Below are 23,488 nucleotides of genomic sequence, written 5' to 3' on the forward strand. Positions count from 1 at the left end.
GTGCTAAGGACATGTCTGTTTTCCAGCCAGAGTAACCATGTTGCTGTATTAAAACTCATCTACAAAATATTATTTTTATTTAATAGAGTTCTATGTTTAAACTAATAAAGCTTTCATGTTTAAAATAAAAAAAGCAACCTCCTAGTTCTTTTTAATTTTACTTTATTTTTTAAAATTAAAGTTTAACGTATAATATCTTGGCAATAAGTTGAATATTTAAACTTTAAAATTATATTCTGAACCTGAGCTGTAGCTCAGTGGTAGAGCACTTGCCTGACATTGAGAAGTCTTGAGTTCAGTCCTCAGAAATAGAAAAAATAGGAAAGAATAAAAAAGAAAAGAAAAAGAGAGACTTTCATACTATTTTCTTAATATTAACATAAAAGCATTTAAATAAAATTCAACATCAATCTAATAATAATATAGTGAAGACATAGTCATTATAAGTGCCTAAGAAAGTGTTCTGTTCCTAATCAAACCTAACTTTCTTTCATTGTTTACCTTATTGTAAATATTATGATAGTAGCATTTAATGCAAGCATACATATCACACTTAAGGTTATATTATATACTGGTGCACATAATGGGTAAAAAGCACCTCCAGAAAACATCTGGCCTCTGAAGCAGCACCAAATATAAAATATGATGGAAAAATTGTATTTCATTTCTGACTTTCATATTTTTTATTTTTTTTGTTTCAATTTTGTTCATTCTGCTGCCAATCAGAATAATAGGCACAAAATATTTTTGAGGGGTCATAGTCCAGAAATTGGGTGAATTGCGTAGTATACAAAGATCGAAACTAAAGTGCTTCCTTGAGTGAAAATGTGTCAGCATAACGGAGACATGGGGGGTCAGAGGTTGCAGTAAGTGTTCCTGATAAATACTAAATTCTGCAAGGGAACTATATACAGAAAGAAATGGTGAGAAGTGATTTTTTTTTTCAAAAAAGCATCTAAATTCCCACAGCAAAAGAAACTCCCAGTGTTCTGGAGGATTTTTTATTCTACTTAGGAAACTCCTCATACAAATCATCGACCACCAGCCAGCTATTTATATCTCCCTAGGCAATTACAAAAATTATTCCTTCTTACTAACTCAGCCGTCGCAAAGCCGGGCATCCAAATATTCTAGAGAGTGGTATTTTGGTTGTCTTTAACATATATGGAAAGTAACTATTTAATGAATAATACTAAGTTGTTTCACTATGCAAACTGAGATATACAGCCATATATCTCTAATGGTTCCAAATGTTGGCTATTTTTTGATTAGTTGTCTTTCAACTTTGACACACTGGTATATTTATGGAAACAGTTCACAATTTGAGACACAAAATCTTCAAACAATCAGTAAAAATCTGAGTTATCCATTCTTGAATAAATTTGTAAGCACAACTTGCCATTTTCATTTATTACTTTCTGATTTTCTGAAATTGGCAAAATAATAGGCCTATTCATGGTGTATGGTATTTAAGGTTAACAAAATGAAATTTTCACAAGTTACCATAAAACTGTGAATTATATTTTATAATGTATGTAACAGCATTAGCATTTGTTTTTATTTCACTTATTTTTGTAACAAAATCTACATACCAGAAATTAAATTGAAGCTTTCTACAATTAAGATTTAAAGATTATGGTCCTTTAAAGTTCTTTGCAGATAAGAAATGAGTCGTTTAGATACTAAATAATATTCTATTTGATAATGACCACCATCGTTTGGAGATAACTATAATTTTATGTAGTTTCACAAATGCTTCTTACGTTTTCCTGTATCGAGAATGGAGACCACATGGAGTGCTCCTCTATGCCAGTAGGGTTGGGAGGGCTGTTTCTGTTCAAACTCTGAGGCACAGATTTTCCTACATATGTCGCTCTTCAGTGACACCTTCTCCTTCCCCCACATTTTCTATACTCTGTTCTCAGATTCCTACATTACTGTACTCTACTGCTTAAAACCACCAATCTCTTTTCATTTGTTCATTTGCACGGTTTTTAACTTACAAATTTACATATTAAAATAATTCTCAAAAGTAGAAAAACATTATAAAAAGCATTATTCCTTATTGAACCATCTCATTGTATAAAAGACTAGGCCTGGATGAATGGCAAGAATTTTCTATAGAATTAGAGATGAGTTTATTTGAAATTAGAAAGGGAAGAAATGATCACGCACCTATCTCTTCAATGGCCATTACTTTACATGTACTCTTTTGAATTACGTGATGTAACAACCTTGTTCTTGTGTTTGATTAGTAAACTTTCTACCTTGGCAAACATCATGTGAGCATCTGAGGGAGGCAGAATGAGAGTTTGGGCAGGTAGAATATAAGGAGAACCAATACTGTAGGAAGGAGTCAGAAACAACCTTATGCCCACCATTAATTTCAAACTGAACAAGAAATCCATGTGGTACTTAATCTTCTTGAGATTGTTTTGTTACTTATTAGATGATGTTTCCTTGTAGTTGTGAGCTAATTAAAATTAGGTTTTCTAATGCATCTCTATTAAGAATGTTCCAAGGTAATAAAAAGTATTTCTTTCTATTACATTAAATAAATTCAATCAAGTTTTTTTTAATCAAAATAGATCCTGGCAGTGAAGATAGCATGGGTAAAAATCCATGTCATAGAAGTCATCACTAATGTGCTAAGACCAGAAGAATAGCTTAGAATCTTGGGTTTGGTCTTCGAGAGAAGGTTGGATAGTTCACATAAATGTCCTCTTTTTCATTATCGATAGACTGGATGGGAGAAGTGGGACTTCTGCAGTTGATGGCTACCTACAAAGTAAATAGCAGAACATTGAGTGTCTCACTGAATTTCAGCATCAAACAAAGGCATTCCATAAAACACTTCAAATATACTAACATAGGTCAAATTTCTATTACAAAAATTTGGTAAAATACTTCCTTTATTATGTAAAACTTACTTCTAAAACTTATTTTAGAAATGACATTCTCAATTTATATGACTGGAATACATGGTAGATAAATTTTAGGCAGATTATTAGATTCAGTATTATGCTGATTACCACTTCAAAAATAAGATGTACTCTTCCTATGCAAAGTCTAATATATTTCTCCATCGTGTGTAATATTAATATCTACTGAATGGATGTCTTAATAAATAAAATGTTCTTTAAATATAAGACTTGCATATATAAGTATTTATATTATATAAATATAATACTTAAATACATTTAAGTATTATTATTAATTTTTGATAGTTTTAAATATGTATACAATGTATTTAGGTCATATTAATCTCTGTTCCTTCCCCTAACTCCTCCCAACTTCATCTCCATTGTTTTATTACCCACTGATTCCGATTTGTTCTGCCCATATACAAACAGGTGTGAAGCCATCCACTGGAACATTATTGACCTTAAAAATAACGGATTCTCCCTCCAACAGAAGCCATCAACTGAAGCTCCTCATCTAAGGGTTTGGGCTTGTGAGCCTCAAGGCTAAATTGCTGGCTGGGTTCATCTTGAACAGGTCTGATTCAGGTAACCATAGCTGTTGAGACCCATCAGTAGCATAGAGTAAGGTGCTTAATTAAACATCAAACATTTATTTTTCACAATTTTGAAGAATATAAGGTCCAAGGTAAAATATCAAATGAGGACTTGACACTTGAATTACAGATGGTCATCTTCCTTCTTCCTATGCCAGTCTTTTCTTGGATAAAAAACAAACAATGGAGACTGGCTTTCAAAACTCTCCCATCTTTTTTTTTTTATAGAAAACTAATCCCATTAATGGAGGTCCACCCTTATCACTAATCATCCCTGCAAGGCCCACCTCCAACTACTATCATCCTGAGGGTGTGATGATTTAAAATGTGAAGAGAGTTTACAAACATTCAGTCCCCGGTAATGATTTATAGTGAAATTTAATAAATATAATAATTTGCTATTAAAATAAAATATCTGATCAAACTCTTTAAAATAAGAGACAATGAGCATAAAAAGCATTCCTCTTGTCTGCAAACCTAGAAGGAAATTTCCTTACTTTTAATTAAACAGTAGATGTAGGAGCAAAGTACACTAAAAAAGAAATATATATATATATAGTTTGTTACAATCCTATACCATGCAAGAAAATTCTGTAGTTTTATAACCTATTTGTACATTTATTAATTAAAAATTAATTCAACCCCTGCTCAGATGTAGCTCATGGTAAGCTCAGTATCCAAGTGGGTTTCCTAGTAAGGGGAACAGGGACTATTTCTGACATAAACTCAATGGCTGGCTCTTTGACCTCCCCCTCCTCCTGAGGGAGGAGCAGCCCTGGTAGGCCACAGAGAAGGACTTTGCAGCCAAGGCCTAAAGATAGCTGATAAGCTAGGGTCAGATGAAAGAGGAGGAGGTCCTCCCCTATCAGTGGACTTAGAAAGGGGCAGGGAGGAGATGAGAGAGGGTGGGTGGAATTGGGAGGGAATGAGGGAGCGGGATACAGCTGGGATACAGAGTTAATAAAGTGTAACTAATATTAAATAAATAAATAAATAAATCGTTTATCAAAGAAAAATAAAGACAAAAACTAAATCATAGCAAAAAGCATATTTCTATAAAGTCACAACTGAAAAAAATTAATTCAAAGATAATAACATCAATGAATGTCATGTCTTTCTTTATGTGTGTTACACTTGTCAGTCATTTATGTAGTTTAATTTAATTTACCTCATAATAACCTTTTCACAAAATAATGTTATGGTCTGTATTGAGTTGAATAAAGTTGCCTATTTTAAAATTTCTTTTAATTTTTTTTGTTTTGTTTTTTTGTTTTTTTTTACTTTAACTATTTACTATATTTATTTTTTTTTAAATTTTTCATCAATTACACTTTATTCATTCTGCATCCCCCCATAAGCCTCTCCCTCCTCCCCTCCCAATCCCACCCTCCCTCCTCCCTCTGCTTGCATGCCACTCCCCAGATCTTTGCAGATAAATTAATACCAATGGGCTGGAAGAATGGCATAGTGGCCAAAGCATAAGAATATGCATTCGGAGTCCAAGCACCCATGAACTAGCTGGGCACAGGTCTCTGTAACCCAAGTACTAGGAAATTAAGAAAGGAAGATCTCAGAGGATCAATGGCCAGCACCAGCCTGTCTAACTAAAGTAGCAAGCTCTTGGTTAATGAGACATTGTCTCAAAAATTGTATGGAACCCTATAGAGGAAGATAGAAAATATAACCCACTGGCCCCCGCACATGCACATGTTGACAAGAAAGTATGCTTTCGTATGCACATATATACAAAATATTGAATCAATAAAAAAGGTTAATGTTGTTTTATAGTGAAGTAAGAGACATCAGCCTTTAGTTCAATATGAGCAATGTCTTCATTAGAAACCAAGGAGATCCAGATATCCACAAGTAAAGCAACAGGTGAACACAGGGAGAGATTGAACGGCATGTCTTCAAGCCAGTGCTGTAGAGAAATTCAGACAGCCACCGGAAGCTGAGTGAAAGTACAAAGTAGGCTTTACTCCAGAAGTAGCTATCCTTCTCAGGCTTCCTTTTTTGTTTGTTTACTTCAATCCTCAAAATCATGAAATCACAGATGTCTACCTTTTTAAACTAATAGGTTTATACAGTGTAGTTTAAAGAATAACATATAATGCAGATTTGGGTAATATGTATGGCTGACTGTAATTATATCAGTGTAATTTTTCCTATTTTCCTCACAGTCCTGCCTCAGCTTTTCAAGAGCTAGAACTATAGGCCTGTGGTATTTTTATACTAATATATTTTTAAAGTCTTAACTTCACCACAGAGGGCCTCTGAAAGTCTCTACCCAGCAGTGTATCAAAGCAGATGCTTGACTCATAACCAACCTTTGGGGAGAATGTGGGGAATCTTATCATAGAAGGGGGAGATAGACCTGTAGAGGACAGGAGCAACAAAACCAAAAAATCTGGGCACAGGAGTTTTTTGTGAGTTTTTTGATACTCCAATCAAGGACCATGCATGGAGATGACCTAGAACTCCTGCTCAGATGTAGCCTATGGCAGCTCACTGTCCAAGTACCCTAGTACTTGGGTACCCTAGTAAGGGGAACAGGGTCTGTCTCTGATATGAACTCAGTGGTTGGCTCTTTGATCATTTCCCCCTGAGGAGGGAACTTCGATTATTAATAAGAGAGTAACTATTTCCTCCTCAGCTAGTTGACACTTGAATTGCAAGCAATGTCACTGAAAGGTCATTGAAAGAAAAATAAGCAAGAAGATTGATAATTGAAAATAAAAAGGGTCCTTACAGGAAATTTTTAAACAAATAAAAGCAACGATCATCAGCTTACCTTACTCTGTTTATCCCTGGGCTCTTTAGGTGGTATTCTCACCTGTCTCCTTCTCCTTCTAGAATACAAATTCATCACAGAATATTAAGACCATGCCCTAAAGCACTAGTTATTCCTACTGTTGTTCAAATTCTTGCTGTGTTCCCAGAGTGTGTACACTTGGTGAATAAGTAGCTGAGGCTACAAATAGCTGCTTTGTGTATACATTTTCTACTGTGATGCTTTGACTGTTAGCTTGACTAGATTTAAATTCACCATGGAAACATATTTCTGGGTGTGATTTTTGTTTCTAGAAAATTTTACCTGAAGAAAGAAGACTCATTCTGTATATGACATCATCATATTATGGGCTGGATCAAAGGCTCAATAACAAGAAGAAAATCCATCAGGAATCACTTCCCTCTGCTTTTTGATTGTATAAACATGACCAGATGATTCATACTCTTGCTTCCATGATTTCTTTGCCATGGTGGACTATACTTCCAAACTGTGAGTCAAACAAATCTGTTCATCCTTAAGGATGTTTTTCCATACTTTTTGTCCCAACAATGAAAAGAATAACATACTTACCTACTCTGATGTGCTCATAGATGGAAAGGACAACTACACAACTCTCCAGGCGAAGTGCATTAGTGATTAATCATAGTGGTTTTACAATACTGTGCAGTGGACTAGTATTAAAACAGCTTTTAGTCTTAGAGACTTTATTATATTAAAAACTCCTTTAAATGCCAGCACAGTGATGTATTGGCTGGCAATAACAATTGACTTAAGTTTCATAAAATAGTCCAGGTCTTATTGTCAGTTACCTGGACTCATCATCTTACTTACAGTTCACCAAAGCTCTAGTAGGTTAGGAAAGTGCTCAGAGGGGAATAGCATCTTGCCTGGCATCTCACAGTTGGTGAGTAGAGTTGTTGGAATTAAAGCCCCAGCCCTCCCACCTGACTCAAAATGTCTCCATTCTCAGTCACCTGGACAAGCAGACCATCCAGAGTCACATTTGCAACACACTCACGTAGGAAAACCAAAGTTTTAGGTGGAATCTCAAAAGAATGAACGTAAGAGAAACCAAAAGATGATACTATAATTGAATGTGTAACACAGCCAGGGGAACTGAAGCAACTGTTGTGGGATATATGACTGTCTCTTCATCATCTACAGACAAAATTCTAACTGAACTACAGCAGAAATAGATTAGTCACAAGAAATGAAAAGTTTCATTGTCTTTGTTCTCATTGTATTGTTTAAATATTCACTTACAACCCTCTGTAGAAATCTTGAACACAAGGCATTCTTTCTACAAAGAAAAGTTGTCCAGTAATGGGTATTACCAGTAATGGATATTTGCAATTGCTTGGAAGTAGCCCTTCTACGTCAGCACAATATTACCTCTTTATGGGTAATTATTTGGTGTTTGTTATTCAAGAAAGTAATCTTCAACTTATTTACACACTCTGTGTGTAAATGTATGATGCACAAATAATTTTTCTTAAGCATATGTAAGTCAATTCTTATTTATTCTTCAAGAAACTATGTGATAAGGCTGTTATTGCTGTCCTCTTTTGTAGATGGAGGAATAAAGGCATGAAGCGATGCCTTTCGCTGGTTGTAAATTGTCATTCATAAGAAATGATGGTGTGTGTGAGTGTGTGTGTGTATGTGTTTGCCTGTGAATGTGTGTTTATATGTATCTCTGTGTGTCTCTCCCTGTGTATTTGTGTGATTGTTTGTGTGTGTTTCTGTCTCTGTGTGTGTGTGTCTCTTTCCGTATGTGTCTGTCTCTGTGTGTCTCTGTCTGTGTGTGTCTGTCTGTGTCTGTCTCTGTGTGTTTCCCTATATTTAAATAAGACTAGAGTTCACAAACATGGTGAATAAAAGAGAACTTGGCTTAGGTCCCAATGCTTTTCTTATGTACTTTGTGCTGTGCTATTTGTTAGACAAGCGATCAATATCTCTCTCGATCAGACCTCTTATCTTTACAATACAGTTGGTACATACACAAAGGTTTGTTCTGTGTTGAACATGTTCTTGTTTGCCTAATTATAACGTACTTCCCAATATGAGGCATTTTTCAATACTGAAAACAAATAAGCAACATTTTCTCAGTAAATATTAAATTTCACTCTACAAAGACAGATGTCCATCTCAAGAATGAATTTTGTTTCCTTTCATTCTGGGTAGCACTCTGCACCTCCTCTAGTCATGTTCACACTCACTCTTCCACTGTTCTCATCTCTACATGAAACAAGCGTAAACCAGAAGCAGAGGGATTGCTTCCAAAGACATCAGAATCACAGCTGTCTAGGTGCCAAGAGTAAAGTCCAAATTTGGCTTCTGTCCAGCTCAGCACATCTCAAGCTGTAGCACTATTCTAAATGGTAAGATAAGGGTCTTGGGGTCATTGCTATAACCCTGAGGTCAGTTTTCAGAGCATTTCCATTTGAAGTAATAACCCAAACAGAGCAGTGACAAGGGAAAAAGAGCAAATGACTTTTCTTTCGTGCTTTTCACTTATGATTAGGCATTCAAGCATGCTAATCTTTATAAAATTTAACCGAAGGAGTCTATGTACTCTCTGGCTCAATGTATTTGTTCTGTTAAAATAATGCATTTTCATGAAACAAAATTATCAAGACGAACATCTGTGACCCTCAAGAGGTCCTTCTGCTACTCGCTGTTTCAGCTGTGCTGCCTGTCCCCATAAACTCCTGTGGTCTCTGCCCTTTGCATTTTTTTTATTTTTTACTTTTTTTTTAATTTTTCATCAATTACACTTTATTCATTCTGCATCCCCCCATAAGCCCCTCCCTCCTCCCCTCCCAATCTCACCCTCCCTCCTCCCTCTCCCTCTGCATGCATGCCACTCCCCAAGTCCACTGATAGGGGAGGTTCTCCTCTCCTTTCCGATCTTAGTCTATCAGTTCACATCAAAAGTGGCTGCATTGTCCTCTACTATGGCCCGGTAAGGCTGCTCCCCCCCAGGGGGAAGTACACAAAAAGGACATTTGCTCAACCATGTTTGTAGCAGCTTTATTTGTAATAGCCAGAAGCTGGAAACAACCCAGATGCCCCTCAACTGAAGAATGGATGCAGAAATTGTGGTACATCTACACAATGGAATATTACTCAGCAATGAAAAATAAGGAAATCATGAAATTTGCAGGTAAATGGTGGGATCTGGAAAGGATCATCCTGAGTGAGTTGTCCCAGAAGCAAAAAGACACACATGGTATATACTCACTCATATAGACATACAACATAGGACAAACCCACTAAAACCTGTGCATCTAAAGAAACTAAGCAAGAGAGAGGACCCTGACTAAAATGTCCAATCCCCGTCCGGAAAGGCAAAGAGGATGGACATCAGAAGAAGAAGAAAACAGGAAACAACCTAGGAACCTACCACAGAGGGCCTCTGAAAGCCTCTGCTCTACAGACTATCAATGCAGATGCTGAGCCTTATGGGCAACTGTTGGGCAGAGTGAATGGAATTTTATGTAAGAAGTGGGAAATAGTAAGAGCTGGAGAGGACAGGGTCTCCACAAGGAGAGCAACAGAACCAGAAAATTTGAACACAGGGAACTTCCCAGAGATTCTTACTCCAAGCAAGGACTATTCATAGAGATAACCCAGAACCCCTGCACAGATGTAGCCCATGGCAGTTCAGAGTCCAATTGGGTTACATAGTAATGTGAAGAGGGACTGCCTCTGACATAATCTGATTGGCCTTTGCATTTTTTATAAACCAACGTGAAGCAGCATAGAATTTACTGTAATATTAACACTTGTGAGGCTTCACCTCAACCTAGTAACTTCTGGTCAGGAAAAAAAAAAAACTTAAGACGACAAATTATGGGAGAAAAGTTAAGACCTTCCTGAGTTTGAATGTACTTGAAACACACACATATTAAAGATGCACTATTTAGACAGATTAGTGTAATCGAACACTAAAAATAAAAAAAAAAAACCACAATTTCATTAGGATTATAACAGATGTAGAGGAATGACAAGCACAAGAAGAATGAAAATACAAAGCAAGAGGCAAGGGCTGGCAGTTAAAAAGGACAAGATTATTCTAGATAATGACATCATGTCTATCCAAAGGAATATCAAAGAGGACAGACCTCTACAGGAGGAAAGGAGGTAAGTGCCTTGCATGCTGAATGAAGCACAAGACTTTCGACAATTGGAGAAACTGTATTTTGGTAGCAAAATTCTTCTCTTTTGAGAAATATGTTGAGCATTTTTTTTAAAAAAAGATGGTTTCAGTTTTAACAAACTTAATTAGCAAGAGGGAGAATAGTAACACGGATAATAGAAGTGACGATTATGCTGAGTTCAGGAAGCAAGGCACCTTCAACCGCTAGGTCAATAAGTTCTAAGATTGTTCTTGTGTCTGTGAAAAGACAATGGAAGTGTCAATCAAGAGAATGGCATCACGAATCCTGTTTCCACAGAGGAAGATGGTGTAGCCAGCCTTGATGAGACCTGACAAGCTAGGGTCAGATAGAAGGGAAGGAGGTCCTGCCCTAGCAGGGGACTAGGGAAATGGCATGGGGGGGGGGAGAAGAGGAAGGGTGGTGGGACTGAGAGGAGATGAAAGATGAGACTGCAGCGGGGACACAAAGTGAATAAATTGTAATAAATAAATATATAAATTAAATTAATTTTTTTAATATAAAAAGGGAAAAGTAGGTAAATATCAGCAGGTTAGAAGAAGAAGTGAGTCTGAGAATAAATTGGGGAATGAAAACAGTTATTAAACAGTAAAAAAGGGAGGAGTGAAGAATAATATATGAAGTCAGAAGTCAGGGCATATGAACCTGCTGGAGAACCATATAAATAAGTCGGGGCGGTGAGTGTGTGTGGGGGTGGGTGGGTGGTGATGTTGTGTGTTAATATTATCAGCAAGGTAAGAAAATTTTATTTATTAATTTACCAAAAAACATATTACATGCCTGTGCCTTTCCAGACATGCAAAATGTCAGTCTTCAAAGAAGATCTCTTCCTTCCTTGAGTAGGTAACATTCCAGGTGGAACATAGTGTAAGAAGTTATCTAATAAAATTAAAATTAAGAAGTGTGAGGAAAACTAGACAAATCGATAGTGCTCATGGGAGATCTAGAAGGAAGATAAGAAGCCAACTACGAAGATGTTAAAACTTTCCTCTGTGCCACAATACAGTTAAAGGTAAGAAACTTCATTCAATAGAACCTAAATCTTCCAGCTACTGTCTAAGCCATTTTATTTAACATCTCAAGATGGCTTGTTTCAGAAAATATAAAACCATTTGAGACTGTGTTGTTATTCTGCAAATATGCAAGTTTCTTACCTCTTGTTTGCTGCATTGCAGTATAAAAAACTGATAAATGAATAAAGCATTACTCTTCTCTCCCTTCCCCCACCCCCAGACCATCTCACCCCACACACACCTTCTCAACGGACACCTATTCTCATGGAGGAGGAGGAAAGAAAGATGGATATGGGACAGAAAATTTTGCAAGATTTTGAGGTCACTCTGCCAACTCTACCAATGCCTAAGTGAATTTTTCTAGCTTTTTTCTATAATAGAACTCCCTTGCTTCCCATTCCTTGTTTAAAAGCAGTAATTACATATCTATGTAACTGCACACACATGAATACTGAGTCAGCTTGGTAAGTTGCTGGGTCATTCGCTGAAACCTTAAATATCAAAATTATTCAAGATAAATAAGACTTGGGGTAAGTTGCTTTGCTCACCTGTTATAAAGAATGATGGTGATGATAATTAGGATGACAAGTAACAGCAAAGCTGACCCTCCAGCAACGGGAAGGATAAAAGGTTTGTTGGCTCCACCTAGTAAAAAAAGGTTATAGTCTGAATTAGGAACTGAATTAAGGTCACCAAATGAAGAAAATGAAGAAAAATTAAGAATTAATTAAGAATCATGACACTTAAACAATCTATTAACAATAGGATGGGTTAAGGGGGAAAATGTATCTTTCCTTGAAATTCTCCTTAATTCTTATGATTATCACAGATTTTTATTACTTCCTTGATTAAATTCGGTTCAACAGCACGAACAACAACATGTGGCTGAAAAGATTACTTCTCTTTCAGAGGACCTGTGTTTGGTCCCCAGAATCTCCATGTGGCTCAGAGTTGCCACTGTAACAGCCGTCTGACATTTCTGGCTTCCCAAAGCACTTCTTCTCACATCCACATTTATTATACAGATAGTACAGATACACATAATTAAAAGTAATGAAAATAAATCTTAAAAACAATAATGTTAAAAGCATCCATGGACGCAGAAGCTATTTAAATTATCATATACAAAAACCTTTGCAGAGAAAAAAAACCTGTAATGCTGGAGTAATTAATACACTAACAGGATTAAATCTGATGTTGATGTATACTCTATGTAGAAATATATAGCTGAAATGTTTACCATAATATTAATAATATGTTTTATACTACATTTGAATGAGTGTTAAAAGCAGTATTGACGATAAACATGTTATTCAAACTTAGTGTGTCTGAGACTGAAATTCTCCCCTTGCTTGGTGGCTGTTTTAGCTGATCAGCCTCTAGCACCACCCTTCTCTGCTCAGAATTCTCTCGTTGATGAGTCAATATTTGAAAGACTGATGAGCTACTACTTGAAAAATTCCACCTCTGGAGGGTCTAGAAGGACGTGAGAGACTATTGTTTTTCTCTGTGTCCTATGCCTATGGCTGCCCCTCACCCCTTTCCACTCACAGAGCACCTTGAAAAATAAGCCCCCATTACTGGTTGCTGGCAGAGGTGGACTTAAAATGAGATTTGCCTGTTATAATTTTTCTGTCTCCTGAGACAGTGCATTGGCCACTGCAGTCTGGAATCTGATGCACCCTGAGAATATGACTTTTCAGCTCATTCTACTCATATTTCTTCAGATCATCCCATACTTCGTAAGTCACAGTTTTGTTAAATCTTTTCCTCATAAAACTCAAAGTCTAGACCAACTTTATTCAGAAGAAACAAAAACAAATAAAAGATGTTTTTTTCTTTATTATTACAATTTATTCACTTTGTATCCTCACAGTTTTTAAGTTTTTAGTTTGTTTAATCTTTATTGTAAGCATAAGTGCAACCAGCCATACAGTGGTTCTTTTTCTGAATCTGGCTCATGGCATTTAATAGCATATCACAAAGTTCATTTGGGGGTCACAGATGACAGCATCTTATCTCAGTATAGCTGAATGACCGCACTCTACCCCTATAAATTACGTTATATGTTATTTATTCATCCCACCACTGAAAGACACTTTGGTTGATTCCCTGTGTTGAATGCTGTGAACAGTGCTGTGTGAACACTGTTGGAATAATATGTTCAAGGAGCCGACTCCTAGTCCCTTGGATATACACCCAACAGGGCCATTCCGAGATTGTGTAGTACTTCTACCTTCAGTTCCTTGGGGCACCTCCATTTTGTTTTTCACAATGACTATGTAATTTACATTCCCACTGATGGTATACCTGGATTCCTGATCACTACATCTTTACTAACATTCATCATAGCTTTATATTTTTATGTTAGGATTGTATCAGTTATGATGCATGCAAGGACACTTGCACAGACATGAGCATGTATGCATGCCTTGTGGTTTTGCATTCTGCTTGTGACTGGTAACAGCAACTATCTTTTCCCATACTTCTTGGCAAGCTTTACATTTGGTTTATAAAAGGTCAATTGAGGTCTATTGCTCATATTTTCATTACATTATTTGCTATATTTTTCTAATGAAATTCTGAGATTTGTGACAGCATAAATGAACTTGTAGAATATTATTCCAAGTGAAATAAGGTAGACTCATACAGGCAAACACTATGATTCCAAGTGTAGGTGAAATCTAAAACTGCTGAATGCATAGAAGCAAAGAGTGGAATGGCTGTCTCTGGCATAGAGCAGGAGGTACCGAAAATGAGATCATGTTCAAGGGTACACACAAGCTTTTTGTATATGAAGAAAATATTCAGGGGCTATAAATTATAGTATAGGTAAGTGACAGGTGTGTTAATTAATTTGGTTGTGGTATAATTGCTCAATGTTTACATATATCAAACCTTCATGTTGTACACCTTTAATATATTTAATCTTCAGCAACATATATTTAAATTTTTTAGAGCTGGAAGATGGCTCAGTTGGCAAAGCACCTGACTTACAATCACAAGAATTTGACTTCTATCCCAAATAAAGTCTTCTGTGGTGTCACAGTCTACATTTCAGTTTAGAAGTAAGCCAGTTCCTGGGCTGAATTGGCAAGCCCCAGGCCAGTGAGAGGCCCAATGTCCAAAAGCAAAGTGACGAACCGCTGAGGAGCAGCACTTAAGGCTGACCTGTGATCCTCACAGGCACATGTAGACAAGTGCATTTGTACACACATGCACAGACATGCACACAGAAGCGTGCACACACAAATTTAGAATTTGTTTTTATTTTGCTCTTTTAAAAAGATTTTCTAAATTATATGTTGATTTTGAATCAGAAAAAAATATAAAAATATTTCTGTGTGCTTAAAACAGAATATTTTGTTGATTTTTCAGTGATTACATCTAAAGGACAAAATATGTGCAACTCCTTTTTAAAGTAGATTCAGAATCATTAAGAATTAAGACCAGATTTTAGTAGGTTTATCCTATATTATATGTCTATATGAGTGAGTATATACCGTGTGCATCTTTCTGCTTCTGGGATAACTCATGCAGGATGCTCTTTTCCAGATCCCACCATTTACCTGCAAATTTCATGATTTCCTTGTTTTTTATTGATGAGTAATATTCCATTGTGCAGATATACCACAATTTGTGCATCCATTCATAAAATGCTCAATTCCTATCCAGAAAGGCAAAGAGGCTGGACATCAGAAGAAGGAGAAAAGAGAGAACTAGTCAGGAGCCTGACACAGAGGACCTCTGAAAAGCTCTGCCCTGCAGACTATCAATGCAGATGCTGAGACTTATGGGCAACTTTGGGCAGAGTACAAGGAATCTTAGGAAAGAAGTGGGAAACAGTAAGATCTGGAGAGGACAGGAACTCCATAAGGAGAGCAACAGAACCAAAAAATCTGCACACAGGGGTCTTTCCTGAGACTGATATTCCAACCAAGGACTATGCATAGAGATAACCTAAGACCCCTGCACAGATATAGCCCATGGCAGTTCAGTATCCAAGTGGATTCCATTGTAATAGGAACAGGGTCTGTCTGTGACATGAACTGATTGGCCTGCTCTTTAATTACCTCACCCTGAGGGGGAAGCAGCATTACCAGGCCACAGAAGAAGACAATGCAGCCACTCCTGATGAGACCTAACTGACTAGGCTCAGAAGGAAGGAAAAGAATTCCTCCCCTATCAGTGGACTTGGGGAGGGGCATACATGCAGAGGGTGGAGGAAGGGAGGGATTGGGACAGGAGGAGGGAGGGAACCACGAGCGAGATACAAAGTGAATAAAGTGTAACTAATAAAGAAAAAAAAAACCCTAAAAAAAAACAATTAAGACCAAATTTTTGTTGCAGCCAATTGTATGATTTTAGACTATTTTTTATCAAAGTCCTCAATTATAAATTCTAGCTTCAAATGCTTCGGTTTGAACTATGTTTCCCATGATCAAACTCTTCTAATAAGTCTGACCATGAGGGTGAGGTCCATCTGTTTAATGCTAAATGCATACAATGTCATGGTGAGCTAGGCAACGATCACTGGAGAATGAAAGATAAACTCATATTTCATATCTGATTTAATGGAACTTACGTACCTTTGAAAAGACCTACATATTTTAAAAACAGCATGAAATAAGCATTTTCCTTCCAGAAATTAGTGTAGAGAAATGTAGTTTCAGCCACACATGAACGAGCACAGCCTAGAGCCATGGCTGGTCTACCTCCCTTCCCTTTCTTTATGAGGCTGCTATGGGAATGGCGAGGGTACTGCAAGCATGCACCTCTCTGGGACCTATGTGGATGGGAAACAGAAAGCAAACAGGATGCTTTGGGGAGTTAATCAATACTTCATAATGTTCACTTTCCCCCTTAAGTTCTGCTAATAGATCTGTAGCTGAATAATGCCAGCCCTCAAGCCCTTCTCTTAAAGAAAGAATTATTGTCTGTTCTCAGTGACCCAGTTTCTGATGGCTTTTTTCATGTATCCCAATGCTGTATTGATTCATAGGAGGACAAAACTGTCTTGAACTATGAAGCCATTATTTTCCTCCTATCACAAAGAATAAATGCAGTTAAAACAATTTAAAGAAAGTCAGTGAAATTTATAAATGAATAATTTTCTCTAGGCCTGTGACCCTCCAGGGTAAGTTTCTGCCAATGCGAAATATTTATGACTGAGCTGTAAAACTTTCAGAGAAGACTCGTGATAGAAATGCCACTAGATCTTTCCTGAAGAGCAAGAAGCAGAGCCTTCAGCCCTGTCCACTGTCTGCCCTCGTTAGAGACGGGAGTGGAGTTGAGGGTGAAGGCACCAAATAATGTAGAACCTCGACAATGAGTCAAGTACAATGGCTCATGCTTTTGATCCCAGCATTTGGGAATTAGAAGCAGCATTATCAAAAGCTTAAGTGCAGCCTGGGCTATACAGTAGTGAGCCTGAGGCCAGCCTGGACTGCTTGAGACCATTTTAGAAACCAACAACTAATGAACCTAACTTGCTAGACCACAATATATGTGTAAGAGTCACATATCCATCAATTATCGGGTAAATGTAGTCTTTTCTTGGTTCATTAAAAAGATAAGCACAAATGTTAGACCTTATTCTGCAGGCAGTTGTAATATACATATTTGCATGAAACATATTTGTGAGCTTCCAGATTCAACAATATCAAGTCTTTCTACATTTCAACTACTGGTATGAAACAGAAAACTATATGATTTTTAAATCGAAACACCAGCAATGTAAATGTACAGACATTGAGGACAGATGTGGAGCCAGTCCTGGCTCCCGCTTTGTTTTACTTAAAAAGCTCAGAGAGGATACTTAATCTCTTACTTTTGTAAATGGCAAAATGATAGAGAATCAATGCAAAGCATGCCTTTGGTATTTAAATAAAATATATAGAGGTACTTTAAGCATATTAAACACTATATGATGCTATTAAGCTACACAAATTATACACACACATTTAGGCATTATAAACATAATCCAAATTAAGATTAATCACATTTCATGCTGAAATGTCATGTTGAGGAAGTACTGTATCACACAAGTGGTACTAAGTCCTGTAGCTAAGGTCACCCCAAGGAAGCAAATGGGAGTATTGATACGTATGTGTAAGATCATTGTAGACCACTGAAACCTATTAAGCCAAAATTGGTAAAACCTGCCTAAAATATGCATCTAGTTCAACATCACAGCAGGTTTCTAGAGGCTACCTGTCTACATAAGTTAGTTTTTTACAATCTTTACTTCGTAAACACTTTCACATGAAGAAAACCCCAGGTATTAAGTGACTTTCTGTGAATTAAAGAACCATGGCAGCTCTTCTCTGGCTGCCATGGTTCTTTAATTCACAGAAAGTCTACTCTTGCCTGATGCGTCTAAAACAAAAAGGGGGAACTGTAGAGAGCTGCGGAATGCTATGCCTTAAAGATGGAGCTGGTTTCCGCCTTCCACCTTCCCGATGGTGAGTGCTCTCTGTCACGAACAACTCCACATTTGGCTAAGGCCGAGGATCTGGCATGCTTCCATGTAGGTGGACCTATCTGCATTGCCCACGTGGCACGCCTGGGTTGGCTACCCAGAGGCTATTTAAGCTGTGGGCTGGCTTTCCCCGGGGTCCGAGGATTGTTCAATATTCCTGAATAAACTGCATTGAAAAAAAATCAGTACCTCTAGGGGTCTAAATGAGAAAAACCTCAATAGACTCATATTGTTTTATACTTGGTACCCAGTTTGTGGAACAGTTTGGGAAACATTAAACTGTATGGCCTTGTGGAGGGAGATATCTCTCTAAGGGTGGGCTTTGAGGTTTCAAATGCCCATAGCATTCCCAGTTTGCGATCTCTCTCTCCCCCCTCCACCCCTCTCGCTCACCCACTTCTCCCTCTCTCCCTCTCTTTCTTCTTCATGATTGTTAATCAGCATCTAAGTTCACAGCTATTGCTCCAGCACCACACATGTCTGCCTGCTGCACTGTTTCCCACGATGATGGTCATTGATGACCCTCTGGAAACACAAGACTCAAATTAAATGTTTTTTATTAATTAATTTATTCCCTTTATATCTCAGTTGTAGCCTCCTCTCTCTTCTCCTCTCAGTCCCACCTTCCCAAATCTCCCTTCTTTTATTCCTCAGAAAAGAGGATTTCCCCACCACCACCTACCCCAGCTTATCAAATTCCATGAGAACTGAGTTTGTTCTCTTCTCTTGTGTTCTAGTAAGGCAGTCCCATCAGAGGGAAGTGATCAAAAAGCAGTCAACAGAGTCCATGTCAGGACCCAAGAGAGAATGCGTAAATCTCACTCAAAAGGGAAAACAGAATAGACAGATGTAGTGGTTGAAGAGAGATAACAAGGTAAGAGAGGGAACTCAGAGAGAAATAGGATAGTGTTGAGACCTGGGCATAGCAAGTGTGAGAAGACAGAAGACCTGCATAGAAAAGAGAAACTGTGTTGGGGGAGGGGGGCACATCTCTGTGACAAGCTGGAGATCTGTCAGAACAGACCTCCGGGAAGGTATAGTTGGGGGGGGGGGCTCTAGCTGAGACTCCTAGTAGCAGGGGCTACGGAGATTGGAGAGGACACTCTAACAAGATGAACGCTTTCTTTTAAGGTTACCTTGGCCATGGTATTTTGTCATGGCAATAGAAAAGTAACTACGATGGTACTTGAGGAGAAATGAATGGCAAATGTTCTTGTTTGGTATTCACTGAGAAAATTTCAAGGCTGACTACATTAAATATCTCCTTTTCTTGCCCAAACATGTCTTACTCTTATATTACTTGCATATTTGCTTCAAATGATGCAAACATGACTTAAATACATCCCATGTTAGAATATCAAGAACTGCACTAGTTTTACTCACTTTTAGTGACATAGTTTGGAGAAAAAAATTCATGACCTTAATATTCACATCATAAGAGCTTGTTTTCCATAGAATAAAAAAATTGGCATTGGTGCACTTTCTAATACCTCTAAATTTATAGTTTATTATGTTTGAATGGTATCTATGCTAATATGGGTACTTCTCAACCTTTTCTTCTTCTGCAATGTCAGTCAACCTTTCTGATGTACCCAGGAACCATTTTCCCTCACTAACTTTGCTTTGAACTCAAGCAAAGAACATGGTTCTAAGTGATTAATATGAATGCTTTTAGTGAGTTCTAGAACGAGGGTTCAGGAGTCTTCAAATACAATTGAGAATTGAGATTTTTTTGATGTTGATAGCTTATTTTCAACTACATTTATCACATTATTCTAAGAATGCATACTTTTATGCATGGTTTATTTGTATGTAACAGGACCTATTTATGTAGGCAGTAACTGTTGGGCTTCAGACTCAGATAAGCAGCTGAGGGGCCTTTTCAACCAAAGAGGACCTGGCCTCCAGGTTCTCTCAGCATCCCTCAGTCTGTACTTCTTACATGGCATGGCTGGCATACCTCACCCACTACCCTGAACTTTCCAGCTTAGGGGCAGGGGCTTCCCATCCCCCTTCTCTATGTAACCCAGAAATTTTGGTTCCACTTCACTCACCCTCTTCTCTTTCTGTGTCTCTCTTTTGTTCTTGCTCTCTCTCTCTCTCTCTCTCTCTCTCTCTCTCTCTCTCTCTCTCTCTGTGTGCATCTACCCCACCCACTCGGCCCCTATCCAAGCATGGCAGCCAAGTGCTGTTTCCAATAAACTTGCATTTACATATTTTAACTTGTTTTGCATAAGCTCATGTCCCTGCTTCAATAAGATTTATCAACTAATGTGAAATTTTTTATCTTTTTATTTTTCTTATTAGTTATATTTTATTAACTCTGTATCCCAGTTGTATCCCACTCCCTCATTCCCTTTCAATCCCACCTTCCCTCCCTCCCTCCCTCATCTCCTCCCTGCCCCTTTCCAAGTCCACTGATTGGGGAGGACCTCCTCCCCTTTCATCTGACCCTGTTTTATCAGGTATCTTCAGGACTGGCTGCAAAGTCTTCCTCTGTGGTCTAGCAGGACTGCTCCTCCCTTGGGGGGGAGGGATCAAAGAGTCTGCCATTGAGTTCATGTTAGAATTTTTAATAAATGATTTTTTACATTAATAAAAAACTTTTTAAAAATTTATGGAGATAACCTAGAACCCCTGCACAGATGTAACCCATGGCAGTTTAGTGTCCAAGTGGGTTCCATAGTAATGGGAAGAGGGACTGCCTCTGACATAATCTGACTGGCCTGTTCTTTGATCACCTCCCCCCTGAGGGGGGAGCAGCCTTACCAGGCCACAGAAGATGACAGTGCAGCCACTCCTGATGAGATCTGATAGACTAAGATCAGAAGGAAGAAAAAGAAGTCCTCCCTTATCAGTGGACTTGGGGAGGAGCATGTGTGAAGAAGGGGGAAGGAGGGTGGGACTGGGAGGGGAGGAGGGAGGGGCTTATGGGGGGATACAAATTGAATAAAGTGTAATTAATAAAATAAAATTTAAAAAAATAATGCAAAACCTAAAAAAATTTAACTAGTAAAATTTGATTACATGGGCACTCATTTCATCAAATTGTTAATAAAATAAATTGTAAGGAGGTTAAAACGAATGGTTTAATATTTAAGAGTCTAGGAGGAGACTATCAAATGTATTGATTTGATAAACGAATACTAGAAATAAAAGTAAACAGAGGGTAGAGTTGATTCATCTTGGCTCAAGTCAGGGGTAAATGTTAAGAATTTAGGATAATGATTTGGTTTAGTTGATGATTTGACTCAGATAGCCTGTGCAAAATTCAGGAATCTGTGGCATTTCACAAATATATGTTAAACATTATAATTGGTCTCAGTGGATTATCTTTAAAAAAATGCAGGACTTGAAGTTGGGAGTGAAACATGAAAGGAGGAATTGAAAGGTGGGGAACGAAGGGTGACTATGTCTAAATACCGTGTGCATGCCGGAACCTTCCAAGGATATTTTTAATGAAAAATCTAATGCTGAATTCCATACAATTGTCTTTGAGAAACACTGCTCTATCCTAGGATCCCCTTCCAAGGGGAAGGCTGAAGGCTAGCCACACCCTTCTGCTGATTTTTTTTCTCAATCCCCATTTTCTTAGAGCTTTAGCTTGAGAAAAATAAGCTCTGTGTCTTTGCTATGACTCTATGGAAATCTTTGTTAAAGGCAAATGAACTTTCTAGCCTACTTCAGCACTCTCAGAACCAGATCCATAGCTAAGAAAACATAGCTCACAGGCAGAGCCTATTACCAAATACTTCTGTAGTTTTATGCTCTAGACACAGGCTGGTCCAGCTTTTTGACATTGTGACATGATGTTGTTACTTGTAAAGTTCAGAGTCAAGAATTATGCAACTGGGTTACAAAGGAAATTTCAAACAAACTTCATAATGTTTTAAGAGGTTTGTGATTTTGAGTTGGGCTGCTCTTGTAGCCATCCTGGCTGCAGGCAACAGTTGGATTTAATTACCTGTTATGATTTAATTACCCACCAAATTTCTCATCTTGTAAAAACCCAATAATTGTTTTTGATTGCATGATTAGATTTCAAAAATGATGTCTTTCATTTTTGAGTAAAAAGTAGAAAATGACAATCAACATAAAAGCGAAGTAAATTGTTTTCATGATTCTGTTTTAGATTTGGCATATATGCCTGTGTTAAGACAGATGTAAAACTGCATACACAATGACATATTTATTAACTGTTTTCCATATGACAGGCCAATAATAATCGCTTTAATTATTTTTGCTGTCCTTCACAAATGTCCAGACATATTTATTCTTAAACACACACACAAATAAGAATGAAAAATTGGTGCTTATTTTTCAAATAAGACATAAATCTGATGACCTTAATATAAAAACAATTACACTTTGTGAACCTTTATTTTTTCCTATCTGTAACAGGTTTGGGAAAGCCTTGCACATCATGACCCTTGAGCACCTTTAATGTGCAGCCACTGGATGTACCTTTGCTAATGTTCTTCTCTTAGCACCTGTTCCTTCTCCCACTCATGCACAGCATGACCATTAGCTGTGCCTTCATTTGCTCACTTTCTTGCTTTTAATTTAACCTTATTTTTTTATAATGTATTCACTTTGCATCCCCTTCTGGCCCCACCCTCCACCCCTCTTCTCTGCACTCCCTCCTCCCCTACCATCTGACCCCAGCCTATAGAGTCTCATTAGGATTGCTTGCATCTCTTCCTCTGTGGCCCAGCAATGCCCTTCCACCAGAAGGAAGTGATCAAAGATCAGGCAACAGAGTCTATGTCAGAGAGAGCCCCTGCTCACCCACTTTCACTATGACTAAAACCATTATTAATCTGTATGAGACCAACAAGAACCATTGGTATTTCACATTTACACTTCGTGGGTGGGAAAATCACTTCCTATGAGTTAACAAAATGTCAATTCCATTCTGAAATATTGTGGCAACATGCTGATTTTCAGTTCCAACAAAAATGACCTGTGCTAAATACATTCTGAAAATAAATCATAAAGACATAAGTCTAGACTGCTAAATATTTATTTTATACTTTACAGATGTTGAAAAGAAGATATATATTTCTCTATTGGGTCAATACCTTTTAAGGATTCTTGAGTCACTTCAGTGTAAATCATAAGGTGCACATTGGGCCTCGAAGATGTATCTCCATGAGTGAAAGACTCATGCTTGTTCCTCATGTCCTGAACTTTTAGATAAATAGACCTCTAAAAAGCCATCATGCTGCCTTTGAATATTTGTGAAGAATTGAGTCAGTATTTTTTGAGTTACTGCAAATAAAATGTTCATCTGGATAATTAAATTGGGATACTCAAAACTGGAATTTCTGTTAAGAATCAAATACTGCCAATCGCACATTGAGTTCATTTCCAGCAATGGTAATCGTGTGTCTGCCTTTGGAAGAGACTTTACCTACTAACCTAAGCAGGGCCCACTGTGGTGCTAAGGAGGAGCTGCCTGCAATTCCTGGGATGAGGTTTGTCTGTAGGACTGAGACAGCGAGA

General features: G+C 37.6%; 1 protein-coding gene across 2 annotated transcripts in view; it reads right to left on the reverse strand.

Moving 5' to 3' along the window:
• Nucleotides 1-202: 202 nt before the first annotated feature.
• The window catches only part of Cd226 (CD226 molecule), a 100,242-nt gene continuing 76,956 nt past the window's right edge, over nucleotides 203-23,488 (reverse strand). For both annotated transcript variants that reach the window (XM_060376956.1, XM_060376957.1), the window contains exons 6-8: nucleotides 12,051-12,147; nucleotides 6,309-6,366; nucleotides 203-2,781 (exon numbers count right to left, since the gene is read on the reverse strand). In XM_060376956.1, the coding sequence (XP_060232939.1) occupies nucleotides 2,668-2,781; nucleotides 6,309-6,366; nucleotides 12,051-12,147 (269 nt within the window). In that variant the 3' untranslated portion in view covers nucleotides 203-2,667. The remainder of the gene's footprint in view (nucleotides 2,782-6,308; nucleotides 6,367-12,050; nucleotides 12,148-23,488) is intronic.

Source organism: Meriones unguiculatus, chromosome 2 (assembly GCF_030254825.1).
Source record: "Meriones unguiculatus strain TT.TT164.6M chromosome 2, Bangor_MerUng_6.1, whole genome shotgun sequence".
In the NCBI taxonomy this organism is placed as follows: Eukaryota; Metazoa; Chordata; class Mammalia; order Rodentia; family Muridae; genus Meriones; species Meriones unguiculatus.